The 23,942-nt window shown below is 45.4% G+C and overlaps 1 protein-coding gene across 1 annotated transcript in view; it reads left to right on the top strand.

Moving 5' to 3' along the window:
• Nucleotides 1-2,669: 2,669 nt before the first annotated feature.
• Nucleotides 2,670-23,942, top strand: part of TOP3B (DNA topoisomerase III beta) — a 42,411-nt gene continuing 21,138 nt past the window's right edge. The window contains exon 1 of the mRNA XM_019620953.2: nucleotides 2,670-2,892. Within this exon, the coding sequence (XP_019476498.1) occupies nucleotides 2,847-2,892 (46 nt within the window). The 5' untranslated portion in view covers nucleotides 2,670-2,846. The remainder of the gene's footprint in view (nucleotides 2,893-23,942) is intronic.

Here is a 23,942-nt window from a genome sequence, read left to right on the forward strand (position 1 = left end):
GCAGTGAAGTGGAAGACTTGCAATTCGTGGCAGAAACCAGAGAGAGCTCATTTTTTGTCTTAAGCTTAGAAGGAAACTCCTTTGGTGCTGTAAACACAACTGAAACCCTTTATGTGGTTGAAAAATTAAGAGAAAAATCACTGTCTTAAGACCTGATAGAGGAAGCTTCTGGCATCCTTACATCTCAGCTCAGCTTTTCTCTTTGTCATTTAAAAATTTAGGAGGGGAGAGATGTATGCCTAGCAGTGATTGAAAAAATTAAACCCCATTAAGAACACCTGGATAACATTTGAAACAGACTATTAGGGTTTCTTCCAAGCTTCGTCCAACAGGAGCTGACTCAGACGGGGTGCAGCTCATTCACTGCTCCCAGCTGACTCTTGGCAGACCTTGTCTTCGTTTCAGCACAACTCTCGGAAGACACTGATACTGAAAATTACTATGGTTCACCTCCTGGAAAGAGATAGCCAGCTTTTCTGCACTGCTCACATAGAAGATGTATGCTCTGGACTTCTCATTCAGACTTAAATATTGTGTTAAAAGAAATTATCAAAAGAAATCCCCAAAACCTTCAGACTCATTACATGACAGTGTGTTGTTATTAAGGGTATGTTAAACTATCCTGTTACTATTCAAGGAACAATCAAGATAGCATCTCTTTAAGCTACATTGATTCAAACTCTCACAGACCGACACAGATAGTGCAGATTGTGCAAATTAATGTGGTGAAGGATGGTGCACACTTAAACCACACTTTAAGCAACACACTGCTCCAGAAGATGGTCTGCTGAGAACACGCTCATCTCGTTTAACTGAAATTAATCAAAATTAAACGAATTCTCAATATGCCAAAAGCGACTGTAAAAAGAACAATGCGCATTGCAAACCCCTCCACCTCAGCAGCCATTATGTTTAAGGGAAATCTGTGATCTGCAACCAATTAGGAGCAAAATGGTTGTAAAATATTTAATTTGAGAGTAGCATTTTAAATTCAGTAACAGCTCTAGCAAAATGGGTAAGTAAATGACATTAATCACTCTTGATAGTAAATTATCCCTATTTTGCTTCTAAGACAGGAATCAGACTGGGCAATGTTTTCTATTAGTTAAATACATCCATAATCCAATGAAAGCCTAGGAGGCCATTTAACTAATAGGAATTTCAACATCCTTGCTGTTCCTTTATTTTGTGTACTTTTTAAAGGTCGTATAACCGTTTTAAAGAGTCACCCCTTGATGTTTCAGCAGAGGTAGTAAGCGTTGTTTTCCTGATAAGAGCTGTTTCAGACAGGTAGAGCAGTGTTTCCTGCAGTGAAGACTAAACACCAAGCTCATTTGAAATGATTTTAACAACTCCATGGCCTAGAGGAAAATACTGCTCTCTAGCCTACAACACCAGCACTTTGGTTTGGTTTTGTTGCTGTTCTTGCTTTTGTTCCAAAGAGGAAGAATTTTTGGTGGGTTACATAAAGCAATAAAATGTAAGTGGTTACTTTCCACAGCTGAGCTTTGGTTTCTTGGTATCTTGTTTGTTTGAATAAATGCATAACAAGTGCAGAGTGGTGCAAGTGCTGCGCTGCTCCCCGAGGGGCTCGGCACGGCCGCAGCCTCACGCTCACCTGCTTCCCAGGCTTCTCTATACCCCCTGGCTGTGTGCTTCCATTTCTCATTCATGAACGCTGAGGTTGTATTTTTAATACGTTTTAAAAGAAAATAAACATATTTTTAAAGCCCATTTTAATTCACAAACGTCTGAGGTTAGATTCAGCTTCTCAAGATGAATTATTTCCTGCTTTCTTTCTTGTAAATATCTTCCACCACCAACCACCTTCTGCAGATAAAACTTTACCAATTAGTCATTTACAGACATAAACTCACAAGGCAAAAAACAGCCTTTGCAGCTCTAGACCTCTTTGATGATGGTGATGTTTACAAATGCTTTCAGTGCTGCTCTAGTAATGTGCACTTTGCCATTAGCTCTCTGAAACTGTTCAACACACAGAATGTGCCTTTCAGTAAGTCAGATGGCAAGAAAGATTGTTCCTTTCATTACATGCAGGACACTTATAAAATAAATAGTGGCCGGGGAGAATGTACCGCAGCCTGATTTCGTCTGGCTGAAGAAAGATGTCTTTTTCACAGTGATTCCATCGAATGAACAGGTCACTTGTGTGAAAATCTGTCCCGGTGCGATTGCCACCCTGCCCGTGCTGCCTACCAGCAGCAGGCTGTGTGCCAGTGAGGGCTGTGCTCACTGCGCATCGACCCCTGCCTGAGAGACACCAAAACCCTCTTCTTCTTCTCTCTGGTTTCTCCAGTTCCTTTGGCAATTGTGGTTCTCTCCTTTTGGTGTCAGTTTCACCATCAGGACACACTGGTTCCTGGCAGCGCTATCATACATGGCAAAAAAAGCTCTATGTTTGATGGAGATAGGGGAGGTTAAAAGGGTTAAATCAGTCAAGAGAGACATGAGTAATCTGCACTGCCTGAACAGAAGCAGAAGTTCAGTTCCTGAATTGTGCAGCCCACAGGAAGAGTAAGTGAGACAAATGTCAGAACCCAGGGAATGAGAGCAAGCAGAGACTTTAGACTGTTTGAACATCACAGGTGTTAGAGCCCTTTTTATTGCTGCAAGCACTCTCAGATAAACAGCAAGTGTCCATTTGGAGTCAGACTGAAGAGAACACGAGGAATCCCAGCTCAGCTCTCCTGTGCACTCTGGTTTTCCTCCATTTATCTGCTGGGATCGACTTTTCCCTCTCCTGGAACTGCTTCACAGCTCAGTTTATCCCAGTACGGCCAGGTTTTGCTGACCTGGAAGAGGCCAGTGCACGGAGAACAGGCAGCATGTTTCATTTTCATCTGAGTACCAGACACTCTGAGGAACGCACAGGTGAGGAAGATGAATCACCCACCCTCTGCATTGCTTCCCCACAATGCTCTCCTGTAATCCACAGGATTACCTAAGCATCAGCTGAGTTTTGAGTTTGCTGAACGTCTACCAAAATATTTTAGTAGATAATTTTGCTATTTCAAGAAAGAGAAAAGTAGCTAGAATAAACTGGATTAAATCCTTAACCCTGTGGTGCAAAATCTCTCTATCAGAGTTTTAATAACTACGTTAAAATGAAAGTCAGAGAGAGAGTAGTACATTGTAAGAATAGAATCAAACTCCTCCAGCAATAGAATACCCCTCTTTGTGAGATGATTACAGTGTGGCTGTGCATCATAGTTCCTGCTTGGATGCAAGAATAGGAAATGCTCCGAGTAATGGTAGATTCCTGTGAATTTGTCGCTAGCGCATGTATTTGCTTGTCAGGAGAGAAAATCTTACCTTGAATCCTCTCATACTTACATACTGTGGGGCAAAGCAAGCACCAGGGTCTCTACTCCTCATATCTGCTCTCTGGTTAGATGTGTGCAGGGCACGAAGCTCTCCAATCTCAAGAAAAAATGGGAGAGGGAGTTGAAGTTTTGAGCATAAATATTGAAAACTATCTCTGGGTCAGCAGGAAAATAAATCAGAGTATCCTCAGAACATGGGTCTGCTTAAATAAATGTTCTTAGTGCATGGCACTGAGATTGCTGATGATCACAGTCTATTGATGCCTATACAATCTGGTGTCCTTAGTCCAGGGTTCTTGGATTTCAATTACATTCTTTTGTCTCCTGTCTGCAGCTAGAGGGGAAGCACGTTTCCTATGGTTGAGTTCCCGGAAGAAAAAGCTCTGGCATTTGATTGATTTTTTCCCCCTGAGACATTGGCTCCTCTGGGGACAGTAACTGGGGTGCTCCGGGTTCAAATGAGGGCTGCACAGAAATGTGAACCAGCCTATTTGATGACTTATTTTCTCCTGCTTTCTGCCGTTTCATAAGACCTCAGAGAATCTGGACAATAAGATTTTTCCCTGCACAGTACTCTAACACTGTCTCCACCTAGGTACAGTTATGCGGCGTGGCTCTGCATCAGCACTGCTGCTGAGTCTCTGAGCACTGCTGATAGGAATGAGAGATATTTGCTCCTCCTTGGGAGGATCTGTGCACATGATTTCTGTGCTATCCTGTCATCAGAGGAAGATAGGCATGCCTCTAGTAGATAAAAGAGCAATCTATCCAGGTTTGTTCCAGAGGAAGGCACTGACCTAATTTAATGTATTCAGAAAATAGAGATGAGGAAATCACTGTTAGTCTCTCTAGTTAAACTGCAGTTATTGGTGGCAGGACCTGTGCACTGAGAGACAGAGATCTACGGTAAGGTGGGTGAAAAGCAAGAACTGCAGAAGTCAGGATCGTTTCCCATAGTCTCTACAGATGTGGGTAAGGTCCCTGGGAGCTGAGCAGGTTCAGCATTAGAACTCCGTGTAAATGAGCTTCTCTCCAAGAGTGTTTTACTCTTGGTATCGGTTCAATGCTTTTCTGCACTGTGCTTAGGAGTGGCTGATTATTCATCGTTTAGGACAAGACAGAGTATCACTGTTTTCAACTCTTTGAACACAGATGATGCCTCGCATTCAGTTTTCAGATGATGGTATGTTTTGGGGGAATGAGGAATGACTGCACATGAGCAGAGTGCTGTCAAGTACCACACCGGGTACTGGCACCCAGCTGAAAACCAGCAGGATTTTATTGTTGTTACTTGAACACCTGTATTTGATTGAAAGACTTCCAACGCCATCAGCACTTGTGAGCAGTGAAAGAAAATGTTCAGGTGACGATGTGTGCCTGGTAAAAAAGCTGCTCTTCCTACAGCCATGGGTTAAAGTCTGTTTTACTGCAGGATTTCATTGGGGTTGACTGGAATTTGGCCTGAGCAAGGTGCTCAAGGTTTTTCTTCAAGTAACTTCACAGTTACTCAGCATGGAGAACTGGGAACCACGTGATGCTCCCGACATTGAGTGATGTTTCCATTCTTGCTGCAGGAGCGCACTTATCTGAAGATTAAGCAGAACTTCACTTACAGAAGTGCACGCTCACGCTGAAGGCAGACAAAGACCTTGGAGCCTTTGTGTAATTGGAACTCAAGTTATTTATTCAACTGTCCACCGTGGCAGGAATTTTTCTGCTAGATATATAATTCCCTACTTTTTTTCCTCAAAGAAGAGAACCAGAGGGTGAAAGGGTTGAAGATTAAAATGTAAACAGCAAAATTTATTATAATTACAAGAGTGTTTCAAATTATTTCCTTAAACTGCAACATAATTTACCTCTAGTCAAGGTCTCTATTGGTGGTGAAAGAGGAAACTGCTTGACCTTGGGGCGACCTCTGGCCCCCGGGGGTCAGCGCCCGAGGAATGCGCAGATGTCACGGTTCATAAGCAAGGACAGAAACTCTCAGGTTTCCCAGGCAGAGAGGCGCCAGTTAGGGGATGGGGCCAATATGTGCACCTCCCTTTGAACCAACCACTTGTACCTGAAGTCGCGTGGAAAACAAGCGTGTGCTGGGCCAGGGATGGCAAGAGTGCAGGGCAGGATGGAGGCCTGCTCCAGGAACAGGCGCAGGCGGCAAGGAGCTTGTAGGAAATGTAAAGGCTCAAAAGAGAAGGGCCCATGTCTGCACTGCCTTGCTGTGTGTGTGGCATGCTGCAAATGTACGTGGTTTGCAGTACTGGTCCACGAGCAGCACCTGGCAGATGCTTTGACTGCAACAAACCAGTGCAGCCTGTCAGTGCAGCAAAAGCGATGTCCTGCACCCATAGCGGGGTGAAGAGAGGAGAGTGAAACCGAAGGAGTTATTGCCCACGCTGTGTCAAGAAAAACTGGGCGTGGGCTGAGTTAATGCAGTGCAAATTGCTGTTAGGACTTTTGGGACATCAGCAGAGATCCTCGAGGTAACCCCCCCGCAAGAAAGCGGCTTGCTTTGCCAAACTGTTTTCTTTCGACAAACGAAAAAAAGCATCTGAGACAAAAAATCAAGAGGTGCTTTAAGAAAATTGTTCTTAATAAATGCCAATAAATAAAGTCTGAGCTAAAACAAATTGCGTGGTGAATATTAAGCTAAGGGAGAGAAAATTACACCCACAATAATATTCAAAGAAGTAACGAGATGAGGGGAAAACACAGTCACGAGGTTAATTTTAATACTGCTATCATAACTTATATATCAAAATAAAATTTATATTCAAGGAAATTGTGAACCCAAGGGTTCCTTTTAACTATTTTCAGTCTACAAACCACAAGTCGTGCTAAGCATGATCAAAGTACTGCACAATTAGTTTGGTCTTAAATCACTATAATTGTCAGCCTAGGTTGTAATCAGAGAAACATTGTTCTGAGGCAGCAGCAAACTTGTCCTGGTTGTAATCTGGGGAAAATTCGAGAAAAATGCTGGGATGTGGTTGATTCACAGGAGCGCGGCATGAGTACCTGGGGACATTGTGCTCAGCACGGTAAGCACCAGAGAGACTGCGCCGAATCTGAGACTGCCAGGGTGCCTCTCCACCGGTGCCAGGACCTCTCTGCTGGTTCCGATCAGATCCGGGCCTCAGTTTCCTTTGTGGGAAAAGTGGGGATGATACCAGAGAGCCCTTGTGAAGAGTAACTCATGAACTGCTACAGGCCACGTGAGCTTCAGGTGGTGCTGCAAAGTGCCTGCACGTGCCAGTTGCGGGTTGATAGAAGAGGCGGCTGGGGGAAGCGCAGCACAGAGCGCTTGGATGGAGGAGAATGCAGGAGTGCCAAGAATGACTGCAATGCAAGCAGGAGCCTGCTCGCACACTGCTCCTTTAATGATGCTGGCAGCACGTTATCTGGAAGCTGCAATGGCTTTCTGAATAGATTGCTTGGAAGTTTCAGGTTGGAGAGCTCTCCTAGGGGCTTTGCCAACAACACAACAGAATAGAGGAAAAGAAAGCTCAAATGCTTTTGTAATTAGTAACAGCGTATTTCTTTGCAATTAAAGAGATCTTCCAGGAATACGGGAAATAAAACTGGTCTTTGAAGGAATCGTGCTTTCTAGACATTCAAAGAGAAGAGGTAGCTTTAATCTGGACTTTGCTATGGAGAAACTGAAGGACATTTCCCCTCTGGAAGCCTTGAAAAGAGAACTCGCTCAGCAGTGCAAATGAAGAAAACAACAGGGCTTTGTGCTGGAGGATCTCAAAGCGCTTTCTGATCTGCACCAGGAAATGTAATACCTCCTGGGAGCTGCTCTAAATTGGAAACAGGGACACTGAAAGCTCACTCAGCTCCGCTCTGGCTGCATGCAGCCACGTTTCCATCCATGCTGGTGGACCAGAAAAGCAATGTTTTGACAACTTGAGTCTTCAGCCGTGACTTTTCCATAGGGATGCGGGAGATTAGTGGGCAGTGTAGGTTTAGTGAAGAAGGTTAAGAGAAGGGAATTAACTTTGCCACCTTGCATCCAGCCAAGCCCGAGGCTTTCCTTGGCCTTGGAAGAACAGCCACATTCTCACCTTGGCTGTTTTTGACTAGTGAACATCTGTGGTCCCAAAAATGAGGGTAACAGCATGGTGGCAATGAGGGGAGGGCATTGGCTGAGCAGGGTTTACGCTGCACAGCAAAGCTTCCCTAGCTCAGTTTCAGAAGGAACACAGGTCTGAAGGAAGAACAAACACCATTTACCCCTTCAGTCACCTTCCAGCCACTGAAATGTAACAAAGAGCAGACAAGAGGACTGCGAATGTGGAGGGGGATAGTTAGTGTGAGAGGTGGAGTCAGAGCTCAGCCTCTTCTCCCATGCAACTATCGGTAGGACGAGAGGGAACAGCCACAAGTTGTGCCAGTGGAGATTCAGATTGGATATTAGGAAAAATTCCTTCACTGAAAGAGTGGTCAGGTGCTGGAATGGGCTGCCCAGGGAGGCGGTGTGGTGTCCGTCTCTGTAAGTGTTCAAGAAACATTTAGATTTGGTACCAAAGGACATGGTTTAGTGGGGCAATACTGGCGGTAGGTGAACAGTTGGACTGGATGATCCTGAAGTTCTTTTCCAACTTTGGTGATTCTACGATATTAGGATTCTATGACTGAGTAAATCTTTTGGCTCCATTGTCAATTTGTGTGTTTGGTGGTACATCACATCTCAGTTCTTCATCACGAAAGCGTTATGAGTGCAGCCCTGTGTCCAGTCGGCACAGTTTTGTGTACCTTAATGTGAAGCAATAGTCTGTTTTGCTCTTGTGTGGATTTGAGTATCCAGTGCACTTGAGAACAAACAAACTCCAGCACTGCTGCAACATGTGTTTGATCCAGCTTCTGACTGCATATGAGCTGCATGCAGCCTGGAAAGTCTGTCTGGGGGTTGGTCTCTATGATCTCTAGAGGTCCCTTCCAACCCCTACAATTCTGTGATTCTGTGATTCTGTGATTCTGTGAGTCAGCGCAGGCCAGGTAGCGGGATGCAGTCCATAAACTTGGTGAGGGGGAGAGCAGTAATGAAGCAAAGGAGAAGAGGTAAACCAAGATTGCTTCTGGTATTTTTTCCCCCCATTTCACGAGGGGGGATGGAGGGACAGCTTCTGGGATGTGGTGATGGAGGGCTGTTCCTTTGAGTGCCTCGTCTCAGGAAACAAAACCCTTCCCCATGAGAAGCCGAGGAAAGCAGAGGAGACAGAGGGAAAGAAGTGAGATGGCGGTGCTGCAGCCAGCCCTCTGGCAGCGCTGAAAGCTGGTAATGGAGGCTGTTTCCCAAGCAGGCAAAACCCGGGGCTGCATCTTCAGCTCTCCTTTGGCTGGTCTAAGTTTTCACGCTGATGGGAAGAGCTGAGGTGGGAACGGTGGGGAGGGGTTTTGTGTGATTCTTCTGCTTGAGTGTAGAGAACAGAGAGCAGAAGGTGCAGACTTTCAAAGAGGTCATAGAAGTGGGAGGTCTGATTCTGTTTTCCAAGCCGTGTCTGTTAGACACGAGCGCAGGGGGGTCGCTGAGCTCTGCTGCCTTGTGGGGCTCAGGAGGCAGCGGCACGGCGCGGCCAGCAGCTCCAGCGGCGCGGTGGGAGGGAGGAGGCCGGGTTTTGCTGTGCTCTGCTAATGGCATCTCGCCACGGCCAGGCACTTGTGTTTAAAATCGCACCGCTCGTTTGCGATTATGCAAAGGGTTACTCTGGAGATGAGTACGGCTTACTGGTGGGGTTTTAAGCGCAGCGGCCACTTTCTTCAGTCACACCTAAAATCCTGTAATTTGCTGGATCTAAAAATTAGGCATTTTCCCAGAGCAGGAAACCTATTCCGGACTGAGTGGCAGGTATTAGCAGCTGCTCTCCTGGAGAAGGGCAGCCCTGCTGCAACCTGCAAGCCGTGCTTCCTCCCCAGCCCTTCCCAATTCACTGAGTATCTTTTTGGGAGGGGGCACCGGGGGCTCCTCATGCAGGTTTTGATTCAGTATAAGATTTATTTCCGAGGAAGAGGCAGATTTACCTGTTTAGGTGATATTACCTTGGCTTTATTGGCATCGATATCCTCTTGGACAAACAGAAAAAAAAGGCCAGAAAGTCACCCTGCATGGACACTGCTTTGCCAATAATTGTACTACTCACTAATATTAAGATTCTTGTTGCATCCAAGCCAACCCACGGCATGTCTGTAGTAGGCCACAAGTAAAGACAAAAAGGGACAGATATGAAAGGGGAGATGTGATAGGGTCTCAATTTAAGGCTGGCCATGGACTGTATATGACATTCCTGTAAGTAAACTGACAGTGTCCAGGTTTATAATAGCTAAACTCCTCAGTTTCCTTTATGTAAACATTTCACTCTAATGGAACATTATACCCAGGACTGTGCTTCAGCAGACAGGCATGTATATGAATTGCATAAAGATAGACCGATAGATAAATAGATATCTGGATTTAATAAACACTCACGTTCTAACACTAGTAGGCTGGTGAAATCTTACAGAGAGGGAGCGGGAGACTGAAGGAAAACACAAAATATTGCTGAGAGTTTACAGACTGGAACAACTGGAAGCACTCAGCATCAAAAGAATGAGGGGAGAGTAAGATCGAGATGGAACAGGCAAATTCAACATTAATAATATTTTCCCATCTCACTCCAATGGACGTCTGCTTTTTCTTCAGAGGCAAAATCACCATTCGGTTCAGTTTCACTTATAAACTATGGAAGTAGAAGGATTCAGGTACGTTTTTGCCAAAGTCAGAGGATCTCTAGGGATGTATTTTCCTTGAAAATCGGGTAGGTGCTTTTGAAGATTTTTTCTTAGCTGTTTCTCAGAAGCAAGAATGCTTTTCCACTGGGATAGACTCTCTTCTGGATGATCATTTTCCTGTACACTTTTCTTGACATTCTCCCTGCTGTCATTCATCTTAACATAAAGAATTAATAATAGCTGAATAAAGTCCTCCATTCCCTATCACAAGCATTTATCTTCCAATACTTACTCTGAAAACCAAAATCCTCTAACACTTGTTGCTTTCTACTGAACCTGTTGAAACTGTGCCACTTGATAGAACGTGGTCCTGGCGGCTGGCATGGAAGGCAGGAGGATTGCATGTCCAAAAATCCTGCATGGGAGGGCTCAGATAATCCCCTTCAATTATTTCACAGAATCACAGGCGTTGGAAGGGACCTCAAGAGATCATGGAGTCCAACCCCCCTGCTCAAGCAGGTTCCCCGGAATAGGTCACACACATCCAGCCAGATCTTGAATATCTCCGTAGAAGGAGGATCCACAGCCTCGCTGGGCAACCTGTTCAGTGCCCCATCACCCTTACCATAAAGAAGTACTTCTGTCTGTTAGTACGGAACTTCCTATGTTCAAGTTTTAGGCCACTGCTCCTTGTTCTGCCTCTATGCATCACCAAGAAGAGCCTGGTTTCATCCATTTGCCTCCAACCTCCCTTCAGATATTTATAAACTTGAGTCAGATTCCCCCTCAATCTTCTTTTCCCCAGGCTGAACAGTCTCAGGTTACTCAGCCTTCCTCGCATGGGAGATGCTCCAGGCTCTCAACCATCTTTGTGGTCCTCTGCCAGGCTCCTAGGAGATCCCTGTCTTTTTTGAACCAAGGAGCCCAGAACTGGACACAGTATTCGAACTGCAGCCTCACCAGGGCAGAGTAGCGGGGGAGGAACACCTCCATCGACCTGCTGGCCATGCTCTTTTTAATGCACCCTAGGATCCCATTGGCCTTCTAGGCTTCAAGGGCACACTGCTGGCTTATGACCAGCCTGTTGTCCACCGGGACTCCTGGGCCCTTCTCCATGGAGCTCCTCTCCAGCAGCTCATCCCTTATCCCGTACTGATGTATGTAGGTTAGTGGATACTTCCTATGGCTTCAGGCTTCAAAGCAGCCAGGTAAGAAAGAATATTTCCTGCCAGTAGATAAGCAACAAATCAAAGCCCCAGATTGGACTTAAACTGGGGAAATTAACTTCTAAGCTCCAGCTTGCCCGCTCCAGTCTGTCTTTCAGTCTAGTGTCATCTATTATCCAAGTAAGGTGCCTCAGCCCAGGCACCCTTTTTTTTCCTCTGTTTTTGTAGTCCCTGAGTTTATTTTTCTTCTCTTTATTTGACTCCATGCCATCTCACAGGCTAACGTTCATGCTGGTCGCGTGGAGCAGCGAATGTCCCTCCTTCGCCACGTCCGCGCTGTGTGAGATGTCCGTGTGTGACAGAGCCCACGGTCCCCAGAGGGCTCTCTGTGTGGACTCTGCCACCGTAGGGATCCTTGGGATTTTTGGAGAGCCCGTGGCTCCAGAAGGAGGCTCCCTCCCTAGCTGTCTTTTGTTGCAGCTTTGTGCCGGGCTCAGGGAGTTCTCTCCTTTCCGAAGAAAAAGCAGTAACACAGGGGGCTGCGGCGCAGAGCTGGAGCACGGTGCAGGAGCAGCCCCACACGCGCTGTGTTCGCTCCCACCAGGGATCTGGCAATCTTGCATGCATGAATTGCCTTGCAACGGCCACTCGGCTGTCATTCTGTCAGGCCCATTTACAAATCGCATAACAGGTTTAATTTTGAAATCTCTCTTCCCTTCCCCCCCTCCCTTTATTTTTGCTGAAATGGATTTACAATGAAAGTATTTGAAAAGGAATAATTATCTATATGAGCACCAGCGGCACAATGCCTGCAGAAGGGGGGTGGGGCAGCAGGAGAAACGAGTCCTGAAGCCTGAAATCTCCGTTTGTACATGCCTACGTATTTACAGAGCTGGGTGTTTGTAAATACCTATGAAATATCTGGTGGATGTGTGCATGACGTGATTTTAAATTGTCAGACACGTGAAACCCGATCTCAGCTCCTATTCTGAGATAAATGCCACGTTTTCAAATAGTCTCCCACCGTACGATTGTGCACTTTATATCTGGAGTCACATTAGCCAAGGGGTTGGTTACCCAATCCTCAGAAATGCTTCCTGCAGCCTTCATGCTTTATATTTTAAAAAGGAGAGCAGCCCACTCCCTGCTTTATGCAGCAGTGGACGCGAAGCTTGGGCTTTTTCTATAGTCTCTGTCCATTTCTCTCTGTGAATTGAATCCAGTCAAAGGTCAAACTGGCCAGAGGCACTTTTATTGTCATGGTAACCATGACTTAATCAAACAATCCTGAGATTCCAGGTTTGTGGGAACAGGCAAAGATCTGAAGAGGCTGGAATTAATCAATCAAAGGGGGCAGGGAAGAAAATCCTAAGATATATGACTTATCCTGCCAAATCTATTACTCTGCCCTTAAACACACAAGAATTATGCCTTGGACAAAGCTTCTTTTCAGACCAAATACCTCTGAATTTTATTTTCTTGTCCTTTACACCAAATTTCCTAACGTACCTCCGTCCTACAGCAATCGAGCCTAAGCCTAGATTGAACCAACAGAAAAAGAGGAAAACAACAATTTAGGAAAGATGAGGATTATTTTGTAAAAAGCTGCTTAAAGGAAGAAAAAAAAAGAAAAAGAAAAACAAGAGAAAATTCTATCAGTGGAATAGCCATATTTGATTTGGAAACCTATTTAAGCTTGTTAGTAGCTATCTAGTGCAGATCCACAGGCAGTAAGTATTTTTAAGGTGGCCTTGATTTGGGGACTTCATTCCATTTGTCCCTCATGCTGCATCTTCATGGGAAGGCAAGGCTGGGGACTTGATGTTGTCCCAGGACATTCAGCAGTGCTGAGCTCATCTGACCTCTGCTCTTTCCTGAGACAACAGCTGCTCAAAGACTGTTCTGATGCATCTGGTGAGCACCAGGGGTTAATCTAGAACTCAGCTGGGGATACTCTTTTATTTTGTGCATCTTTGTTATTTTTGAAATCAATCTGCTTGTGCCTTACCTCTTGCAGGAAGGGATGGACCTGCAACTTCTGTTCTCCTCCTCTGTTAATATCTGGTGTTTTCCTGGGACCTAACTGCAAGCTGCACCCATGTGCCATTGAACCAAGAAACAAATTATTGACTTGGCTTCTAACAAGTATGATGCTCTGCTTTGTATTCTTTCCGACCATAGAGGTGACAACTCAAACAGTAGAATCATGTTGGTATGGCAGGAGTAGGAGGGTTTGCTGAACTGTTGGTGGCAGTAGATTTGCCTTCTGAGCCCTGGTTAGGTGGAGGTGTGCCTGTTGTGTTCTGGTTTCACAGAATTAGCCAGAAACCCGAGATGTGTTGCTCTTGGAGGCCTTGCAGAAATTGGTGTCTGGTGGGTGGGATTAGTTGCCCAGTGTATCTGTGCAGGCACTTGCTCTGCAGTACAGAGTCATGGGAAAGTTGAAAAGCTATTGCCTGCTAGGCCATGCTGGGAGCTTGCTTTTGTGTCTGTGCATAGAGATCTTCATCTTTCCACCCTGCCCTCAAATGCAAGGCAGGCCAAGAGGCTACTGCCTGTTTCCTGATGGCTACTTAGTCCCTGGGAGGCTGCTACTGAAATTTTGCTATATTCACGTTATCTGAGGGATGCTGGTAACTTCTTGCAAACCCCAAACCTAGTTATTTTAATGGCAATCAAAGCATGAAAAGAGATGATTGCTTCTTGTTCTAACTCTAAGGAGTGAATTGGCCTGGAAAAAGAAAAAAGCTCTTTTTTCACTGCTAGATGATCAGGGACTCACCTGCAGAGGCAGGTGTTGGTAGTTAAAAGACACAGAGAAAATTGTATTGTAGAGCATAGCAGATGGACAGGACTTAATGGAGGAGCAGGGTGCTGGCAGAATAGAAAAGAAATGAATGAAGCTTGAGCATCAGATAGGGAAAGGGAGATTTGGTAGCACAGGAAGTCTGGAAGGAAGAAGCACTGACCCACACCCAAGGAAGATGTGAAAGGAAAAGATCCCCTTTTGATTCAGCTGTAAGGAGGGGCACTGGTACCTCTGACCAGTAGGATGACTTGGAGTGGAGACAATTGAAGCCGTGTGGGGAGAACGGAGGAGACACTTGGTGTGAAGAATGGTAGAGCTTAGAAAGTTAGAAAACAACAAGAAGGGTGAGACACGAGGCTGATCGTGGTAAGCAAAAGCTTGTTCAAAGATTTACAGACATGACTGCAAACAAAAGGAATGCAAAATAAAAGTGGAGGTGGGATGAGAGAGGATAGAGATCAGGAATGAGAAGCAGGTGGTTGGTTGAGCAGCTGTGTGAGCTGAGAAATGGGACTGCTGACGTTCAGGGAGGCTTACTGAGGGCACAGAGAGAAAAAATGCAAGGGAGGACAAACTGTGCAGAGCCTGCTCTAGGGATAGGAAGGGGCTGCGGCAGAGAACTTGGCATTATGAGAATCTAAGAGTATTTTGATGGGTTTTGATACATAAATCTTCTTCTTTTCTTGTCCAGTATGTCAAGGCACCTTTAAATACCAGGGCAAAGAACAATGCTGACAGAGATGAGTCGCCTCCTGCAGAAGTGCTGGGCACCCTCCCTATCACAAGCGCTGGAGCAGCGGGCACTCAGCACTGCTGAGAAAGAAGCTTTAAATCCTCTTTGCTCCTAAATCTGTTGATCCTCTCAGGTCAAGGCTGAGGAAATTGGTGAAATGAGGGACCGTGGGCAGGTTATGCACAGAGCCAGCGCTGCACATGACCTGTGCTGAAATGAAATGCAAGTCTGGGAGGTAAAAAGTGCTGTAAAACTCCACCCCCTTTGCAAAAATACACTCTGAGTTAGCTTTAGCACTAAGTACCACGGTTCCTGAATGCTACCTTTAAAGGTTAGCGTTTAAACTATAGGAACAGCCAGGGGCAAAAAGAGGCCCATTTCTATTTTATATGTAGAGATCCTGCAGAAACCAGACTGGGGGGTCTCAGAGCTCTCTGTGCTTTCCTTCCCTCCTGAACCTGAGATGGCTTTGAGGCTCACATGGAGCCGTGTGCCAGTATCCTTTCTTTTTCTTCCTGCATTGCAGTAAATTAGCCATTTCCAAAGGGCTCAGGAGGGGAGCATTCTCCATCCCTGGCTTGCATGTCACACAGGGCTGCCCTGCAGGAGGGAACTAAAAGTGGAAGGACAGTGGTGCACAGAGAGAAGAGAGATGCCTCTGCCGGGAGTTCCCAGCTTTCTTTGCTGTCTGCTCATCTCTGCACGTTTGCTCCAAGGCAAGGGGACCCGTGGGACAGTCAGGGTGACCGGGATAGCTGTTTGCTTCAGATGTGGGTATCTTGAGCTGGGACCTTGCTTTGTGTGTATGGGTGAGCAGTACACCTGCCTTCCCCGTCCAACAGCTCACTGTGATGAGCAGCGGAATTTTCCTGGTTCCCAGACTTTATCTTGTCCCTGTTCTTGGAGCAGGCACAGGACTGACGCTTACTGCTGAGCAGAGTCAGCCCTGCTCCCGGCCACGTATTAGGTGTTACTGCAATACAAATAGCAGAACTTTCCTGGTGTCCAATGAATGTTTAGCTTGCAGAGATATGAGAATACTCTGTGGACTTTACCCCACACTGTAATCAAAAGAGTTTATTCCAGACTAAGCCTTTCTGCAAGCTGCTGCTTTCTACTCTATTATCTGCTCCGATAGCAACAATATTAATAGCAGGAACCTTCCTTGCAAAGAACCAACTGCAGCTGCAGCATGGCTCCCATTGCACTCCTTGCTGGCAGTGCTATCGCTCCGTGCAAGAAAACACTTCCAGGTTTACTCTGGTGGTTACAGTTAATGGAGATCTCCATTCATTTATCCTGCATCAGCATAAACAGTCCTATCTGTGGGTGGTGCCTGCTGTCAGCTTCCACCCTTTAAAACAATGCTGGAATTCCCTGTGCTCAGAGGTATGAACCAAGGTCTCCAGCACTTTCTAGACAAGAGCAAGGCTGAATGTGACTCCTGAGGAACAGAAGTGCAAAATCATTCTGGGATCCTCTGCCAGAGAGGGCTTCTTCCATCGTGCTTTTCTCTTTTAAAGAGGTCTCTTTGAAAAACTTTAAAAATACCTGGAGGGATTTGCAAGTGTTCACTTAAGGGATCAGGAAAGCCCAACCACTTGATAAAGGTCATTATTTTTATCTTCAGTGAAAGAATGTTAATACTGGGAAGCTGCCATGTGCTGTTGCAAGGTTGTCCTTACGAAGACATGTCGTCTTAGAACAGCTACTTTCTGGGAGGAAAGAATAGCTTTATCTGGCCAGGGAAGCTTTCCAAGGATCTTTCCAAAGCTCAGCTTTTTATAAGAACAGATAATGCTCTGGGAACCACTTCTGTTGCCATGATAGACTTCACTTCTTCTGTGACAGCTGCAGGACCAGTCCTCTCTGGATACTTGAGCATCCCTGTCTGTGAGAAGTCTGAATAACGTTGATTGCTGAATGCTTCAGAAAGTATTTTCTGGAATTCATTTTCGGGGGGGGAAATGTTACTTGTACCAAGCAAAACCTGTAAACTATCTATTACTTACTTGAAAAAAAAATGTGGAAAAGTACATGAAAGTGGCCACTTGGAATCACTACTGGATGAGTTTCACTGTGCTCTCTAACAGATGCTCAGCACCCACCGTCCTGCCCCTGTGCAGCCTGGGACTGTGGCTTTGCTGGAGAAAGCTGAATTCCACTGGTGTCTGTTTCCATGTTCCTCGGTCACACAAGTCAGAACAAGATCATATCAAGAGACGCAAATTCCTTTGCCAAACTTAGTCTGATCTGTTGAATAGTTCCAAATAATCTTGAATTTTCATACAACACATTGATACCTCTTCAAACAGTTTCTGCAAAGGTCTGCAGTAGACTTTTGAGGTGCATTAAAGCATAGAAGCGACATGTGCAGATGACTGGGAAAACCCAGCATAGGGCCATTTGCTTCAATGACAGGTGCTCAGAATATTCTTTTACCAATCGTGAACTCCACGAGTAAGGGCCGAGAGGATATGCCTGAGGAGTTTTGCTGGCAGATGGCAGATGCAAGAGGAAAACTCAAGGTTAGTTCCCGAGGTTGTGTGCAAAGGTTGCAGAAGAAAGTACAGGGTTTAGTTCAATCAGAGGGAGATGCCTAAAGCTAAATCACTTCGTCCAAAAAGTGATGGCCACATCTATCTGAATTTGTTTAGAGAATAAAACTAGTTCTACTTCTCAATAAACTTAGCAACAACAGAAGTGGTTATGAAAAAAGAATTATACTGCTAAATGAAGCTTAGAGTCTTATTCCAGCTTCACTGTAAAACACGTGAATATGAAGGAACTCGATAGAAGTTAATGAGTTTACATCCCTCCGTGCCCACTGGTAGGGAATGCAAGTGTTGACTGTGAGCCTGGCGATGTTGGGCAGGCAGGCAGGCAGGCACATCACACTGCTTTGGAGGAAGTCACATTTCTCAGATAAGGATCAGTCAGCTGCAAAAAGAGCGCCACATACTTTGCCACAGAAGTTGCAAAGTGGTCTCTTTGCTTCTATGAAACTTGGAAAGAACAGTGCAGAAAGTTCGGAGCTTTCAGTGCTCACAGGTAAGAACAAGTTTTGGGAGAGCTGGTGTGCCTGGAGCGTGCCTCACCTTCATTTCCAGGCTCCGGATGTGAATCCTGGGTGGATGTTCCTCAGACCTTTCACACTGCTGGCTCTGGTGTCTGCCTCATTGCCAGGTCTGCCTAGCAGGGAGCGCTTCAGGGGGTATGCAGACATCACAACTGTGTTCCCTCCCATATGGGAACAGAAGGTAAGGTGTAAATCTAAGAGGAGTACAGGTAAAATGCTTGAGTAAAAGTTTGGTCAGCAGAATGATATTATTGGATGTGACGTGCATGCTTCTCTGCAGCAGGCAGAACTATTTCTCTAACCAGCTATTGTCAAGATTATCCCCTCTGCTCTGCTTCTCCCCTGGCTGTGAGTGTCAGACCTGGAAACACATCTTGCTTCCTTGTCACTGTTTCACCTTATCAGTCAAGAAAGTACAGTGCACGTTTCCGAAACGTTTCTAGAAGTTCTCATTTAGCTCTTCCAGGCAGGTCAATGGACAGCTGGAACTGGGATGACCCAGAAGCACTGAGTCATTTGCTGACTGCTTTTTTCCTTCCTTGCAACTCCAATCATTGATTTGTTTTCTGCCTTCCTTTTGATTAGCTCTATAATATACTCAGATTGTAAAGTGAACTCAATTTTCTCTCTTATTTTATCTGTAGTGCCTCATTACCCTTGGTGCCATTATAACCCCTATTTGAATCATCATTTTTCTATGAAAGTTTGACATATTGGCTGATTGTTCCTTTTTTTTTTTTTTTTTTTTTTTTTTTTCCTTTTCTGTTTCTTCTGGAAGGCAATGGAGTTATTTCTGTTGATACTCAAATATTGCAGTTTCTTCCACTATTTCTAATGGCATAATGGCATTGTGGAGGACTCTCCTGAAGTGCATTTTTGTGCGATGCATTGCAAGCAAGGTGGAACTTAGAGAAAACATCCTTAAAGTTACTCTCTTAAAACTCATTAAGAGTGAGCAAAACGTTTGGAGCAAGCAGATGTGTTTGGTTTGTTGTTGTTCTTTCTTTTTCAGTGACTACATATTGACTGGAATATTCACAGGACAGTTTCAACCAGGGCAAACCTGATATGGCAGAAGGTGCCACAGTGTTTGTGTACACCTGATCACAAAGTAGGCAGAAAAACAGATCCTTGTGAGAATCAGCATGGCACAAAATGGGTCCCATTGTCACCATTCTCATTGAGTGTGGGGATAACAGTTTCCTTAAGACATAGAAACATTTCTCCAGATAAATGCTAGAATAGGATTTCACGTCTCCTGCTTCTGCGTATCAGACAGCCAAAGTTAAGCTCTCCTGAGCTTTCTCTGTTCCGTGTGATGTAGCGTGAGATCCTTGCATACATATTACTTTATTTCTGTTTCCCTGGGGCTTCATTTTTGATTTATTTGATTTTGTCTCCTTCCAAAGACCTTTGCACAGAGAACTGCCACCTAATCAATATAAATCAATTAAGAACACCATCATTTTTAAACACAGGACAACAAAGTGTGGCAGACTGTTAGTATACTTGGTATCCTATGGAAACTGGCATTGCTTCACAAATGTTTCCAGATTTGGAATAGGTGGCATCAGCCACCCTGAGCTCAGCCACCTGCCTGGCACAGGGCAGGAGCAACCTCATGCTTTGCAGTGCTGCTCCTCAAGAGCTGAGGTCTGCAGGCAGTGCAGATGCTGCAGTGTGGCCTTCAGCAGGCAGGACGTGCTTCCTACCTGGGCTGGAATAAGGACAGCGAGTGAATTTGGTCTTCCTGACCCTGACAAAAATGCCTTGGGGGTTTTATAGGGGCTGGCAGAAGGAAACCCTCCTTCCCTGCTCCTCTCACATCTGCTTGGGAATCCAGCTGCTCTGTGGGAGGGCCTTAGGTGGAGAAATATTACTTTGTTAATATCTTGAAATAGTCAAAGCACGGTTGCTTATGCAGCTTCCTACTTGAACAAGGCTGCAGTGTTGATCAGCATTGAGCTCAGCCTCTCTCCACATCTCGTTCAGTTTCTACTGGAGCCTTTTATTCATCTGTGGGTATGCAGCACATACAGCTCTTGAGAAAACATTGAATTTCTCCCAGAGTATTTCCCCTTCCTCCACTGGCTTTGCACTGACTTTCACGATCTTGTTTCACTAAATACGATCTGCATTTTTCTAATATTTTTCTTTTCTCAGCTTCCCATTCCATGTGGTCTCAGTTGAGTCTTGGTTTAGCTATGATAAGTTCTTTTGTTTTCCTATTCATCTTATCTTCACAGCCATGTTTATTTTGCTAAAGGCAGGCAAAAATTTCTTATTGCTACAGAGCTGATGCAGAAAGCTAGAAAATTCTTCTCAGCAGTCCCAAGTCAGCTGGCTTCCAACAAGTGGAGCTGTGTGCACACAGAGCACGCACTTTGCTGAGCTGGGGCTTTTTCTTTACACGGTTCTGTAATGTTTTTGAGCTGCAGCAATGGGATGCTGTGACATCCTGAAAACAGTACAGTTATGAACTGTCTCTTAAGACTACCATTCTTTTGTCTACAAGACCGGGGAATGCCGTGTTCTCGTGGTATCTCTGCTGGGTTTCAGTTTGGCAGAATTTTGCTCTGGCTAGGAAATATATCACCAGTATTTAGGGTCCAGGGCGCCCTGCCTGGGGCTGTTCTGCAGGTACACCTTGTCTTGTGGTGTCACCAGAAGGCTCGTTTCCCATGCACTTGTGACTGGTATATTTTCGTTTTTGAAGGGGCTGAGAATGTTTCCCTCTCCTGAGTAGTCACACTGTTATGACGGAGAAGCTAAAAGGGCCAATTACCCACCCCATGATGTTGTCTGTAAAGCAATTAGAACTGACAGTGTGATTAAAGCCAAGAAGTTATTACTTCTTATCTTGGAGTGGGAAGAGTGACTGTTTGCAGATGAACACGCACCAGATCTACAATGGGAATAATTTCCTCACCCACTGCATAATCTCCTCTACTTCATTACTGGCTGAATGTATGTAGGTGCATAGTGGTGGTTGGGTTTTTTTGTTTTGTTTTTGTTTTTTTCACATGAATTAACGCTTGTAGCTAATAGCTGTAAACTCACAAATGGACTATTACTTTTTACAGCCTTTTAGCAGACTCAGCCTAATGGAGCAAAACCGTTAACAAATTAAGACACGTTTGACATGGCTTCAAGCAGGAATCATAACCCAGGAGTCACTGTTTGGAGCTGGAATGGAAAGATCTCTGCAGAACCTGCATGTATCTCAGCACGGGGCTGGTGGCAACAGCAAAACAGTTAAGGCAACAGTTTCTTGGTCTCTCTGAGATTTCCAGAGCAAGAAACTGACTTCCTTTAGTATTAGCAACAAGCTTGTCATATCTGGAATGCCACCAGATTCAAAACGGTAGTAACGATAGTTAAAGAAATCACAGGGGGCCTTTAGGGGGACAAATACGACTTGCAGCAATGTAAATATCTCAGGCACTGTAAGACCCCAAGGCCACAGGAGCATCTGATCCGCAGGCAATCATGAAGCCATGGACAAAACGTATCGTCAGAACAGGCACAGGGCTGTGGTGTTGGGTGCCTGAGCAAGGAAGGAGCAGGCAGTAAGGATGGCTAAAAGAGTGCCGGATGCGCTCAGGACGAGGTGCCTGCTCTAGCAGGCGCCCTGCAGCAGCCTGACACTGCGTGGGCCTTCTGGGGAAGCACATGCCTTTGGCTGCTGGTTTTTTAGTGCTGAGGTGGAGGTGGCTCAGCCAGGGCTGGACGTGTGCCGGAGTTAACGTGGAGCAGCTGCGTGCCTCGGAGCTTTCTTCCTTTCCACCTCCAACTTTCAACCCTATAATTCTGCTTCTTCTGGGGGATTTCTGTAGTGTTTAATCCCTTCTACCTCCATCTTAAAGCAAATCTTCTGGTCACCTCTAGCCTTTTGCTTGTTTTGGAGCTGGCTGATGAGGCACTTGTGTATGACACCGCTTTATTCTTCACTCAAGTCTTGTACAACTCAGCACTGTATGTGGTAGTAAGACAGAGATGTGACATATGCCTTGAAACCTCAGCATAAGCTGTAGACCCCAGGGGGGTTTTCTCCTGTGCATTCTTATTATGGGAGCTTGTTGACTGTAAGTGGCATCACACCAGGCACCCACATATGCTCCTGGCAGGGAGTTCAGCCTCTGGCAGCGGCTCTCCAGTTGCTGTGCTAATTACTAACTCACAAAGCCCAAGCAGTGATGTTCAGACTTACTTTTATTTCTTTTTTTTTTTTCCTTATTTCAAACCTCCTCCTCCTCCCCAGGCTTGCTAAAACTTCCTTCAGTGTCACGTGAAGGCTCATTCTCCTAATGATTTGTGATATTCCACTAAGAACATTCAATGTTACAATTCCAGCATAATAATATTTTCCTCATCGGTGTAAAATGTGTCTACACCAATAGCTTATTAAAAGAGTGTAATAAAAATTATGGCCCCACAATTTTGCTGTTAATATAATGATACAGAGCCAAGAAAAATCCCTGATTCTTCTTCCGCATCTTCTGTAGCATGATACAAGGGCAGAACATCTTAAGTCAGTTTAATCCCTTCTTTTCATCCCCTAGCAATATATGTTGGCCCACGAGAGTAACATGAACTAAAAGTTTAATTTATTAATATGCAATAGTGATAATGTCAAAAGAACAATATATAAAAACCCACACAGAAAAGGATTATGCAGCGCAGAGGGGAAAGCCTAGAGCTAATATTTAATACCGTAAAACAGAGCCAAAAATAACTTCTCATCCAAGGAGCAAAAGCGGGAGAAGTGTGCAAGGGATGGAGACACAGCGAGCAGCCCTGAGCCAGAGCCGCTCCTGTGGAGCCTGCGGAGATCACAGGCTGGGGGTGGTGGCTGTTGGGGCAGTGACCAAAGGCCCCAGCTGTCAGCTTGTCAAGCTCAGGCTCTCGCAGCTCCAGGAGAACTGCACACAAGACTCCAAGCAGCAGGCACAAGTGGCACACGTGGAGAGCAAGCCGTGTCCAGCGCGCAGTGAGCAGGGAGCCTCGTGGCTCAGCATTTCAGTAGGCGAAGCGTGAAACCAGCTGTTCACTTCAGCTAAATTGTTCACTTAAGCTTGGATGATTAAACTTTCACCAGCAGCCAATATAACCTGCAGCCTTAGGAGGCATACAGACACATTAGCGTTTCATGAGCTTCGCCTTAAAGAGCAATTTGCCCTATAGTCTTTAACCAGTAACATTCTTGGAAGTGGAAAATGTTTCAGCCTCCAAGAGGCTGGCAGGTTTCAAACACTTTCTAGTTTGCTTTCCTGCCACTTCCCTAAAAGGAAGAACAGGGGAGGAGGGAACAGATGTGGAGGAATAAATCCCAGTACTTTCCCAGCATTACTAAGCGTGCAACGTGCAGCCCCCGCCAGAAGGGCAGAACTCGCTCGAGGAAATCCGGGCCTGCAAGGGGAAGGCCTGCAGAGGGCTGTGCCTGTGGGGAGTGGGCCCGTCCCGCTGAGGCTGTTGCTGGCCTTTGGCCTTGGTTCAGGTTCCAACCAAAGTGTGAATCCAGACCAAAATGACTTCTGGGATTCCTTCTGAAGGATGCTAATGGTAGAGCTGAAAATATAGATAAAAATGTTGGTAAGGATTGGACTCCTAGACTGTGGCAAAGCACTGGATCTTAGACCAGAGGAAGAATGGCTCCTCAGAGGAGCCAGCGCTGGAGGTTATGCAGAAAGCATCTGTGACATGAGTATCTATGGAGTGTTATTCCATGGCCTCAAGGACCAAAGGAGCGTGAGGCTGGAGGCAGATAAGCGAGTCTCACTAGTACAGAGTTTATCTAACTTTTACATCAGTGGGTCCTCAGCTGCCTTCTGCAGCTCTGGTAAGTGAGGGAAAATAAATCAAAGAAGAATCTGGCTTGCATAGGCGCTTCTATTTTTCTGTGGTTTTAAATATCTCCTTGTATTACATCAGTCAGACACAGGACTACGGAGGAAAGAGGAAAAAGAAAAGTGAAAGAAAATGAAGAAAAATGCCATCCTGTTCAGTACAAATGGTTCTTCCCTGGGCTGAAGAGGGCAGAGGGAAAGAATTACAGAAAATTTTCATCACCTGTTGAAAGGCAAACCTGAAAGGAGCTGAG

The sequence above is a fragment of the Meleagris gallopavo genome, chromosome 17, assembly GCF_000146605.3.
Source record: "Meleagris gallopavo isolate NT-WF06-2002-E0010 breed Aviagen turkey brand Nicholas breeding stock chromosome 17, Turkey_5.1, whole genome shotgun sequence".
Classification (NCBI taxonomy): Eukaryota; Metazoa; Chordata; class Aves; order Galliformes; family Phasianidae; genus Meleagris; species Meleagris gallopavo.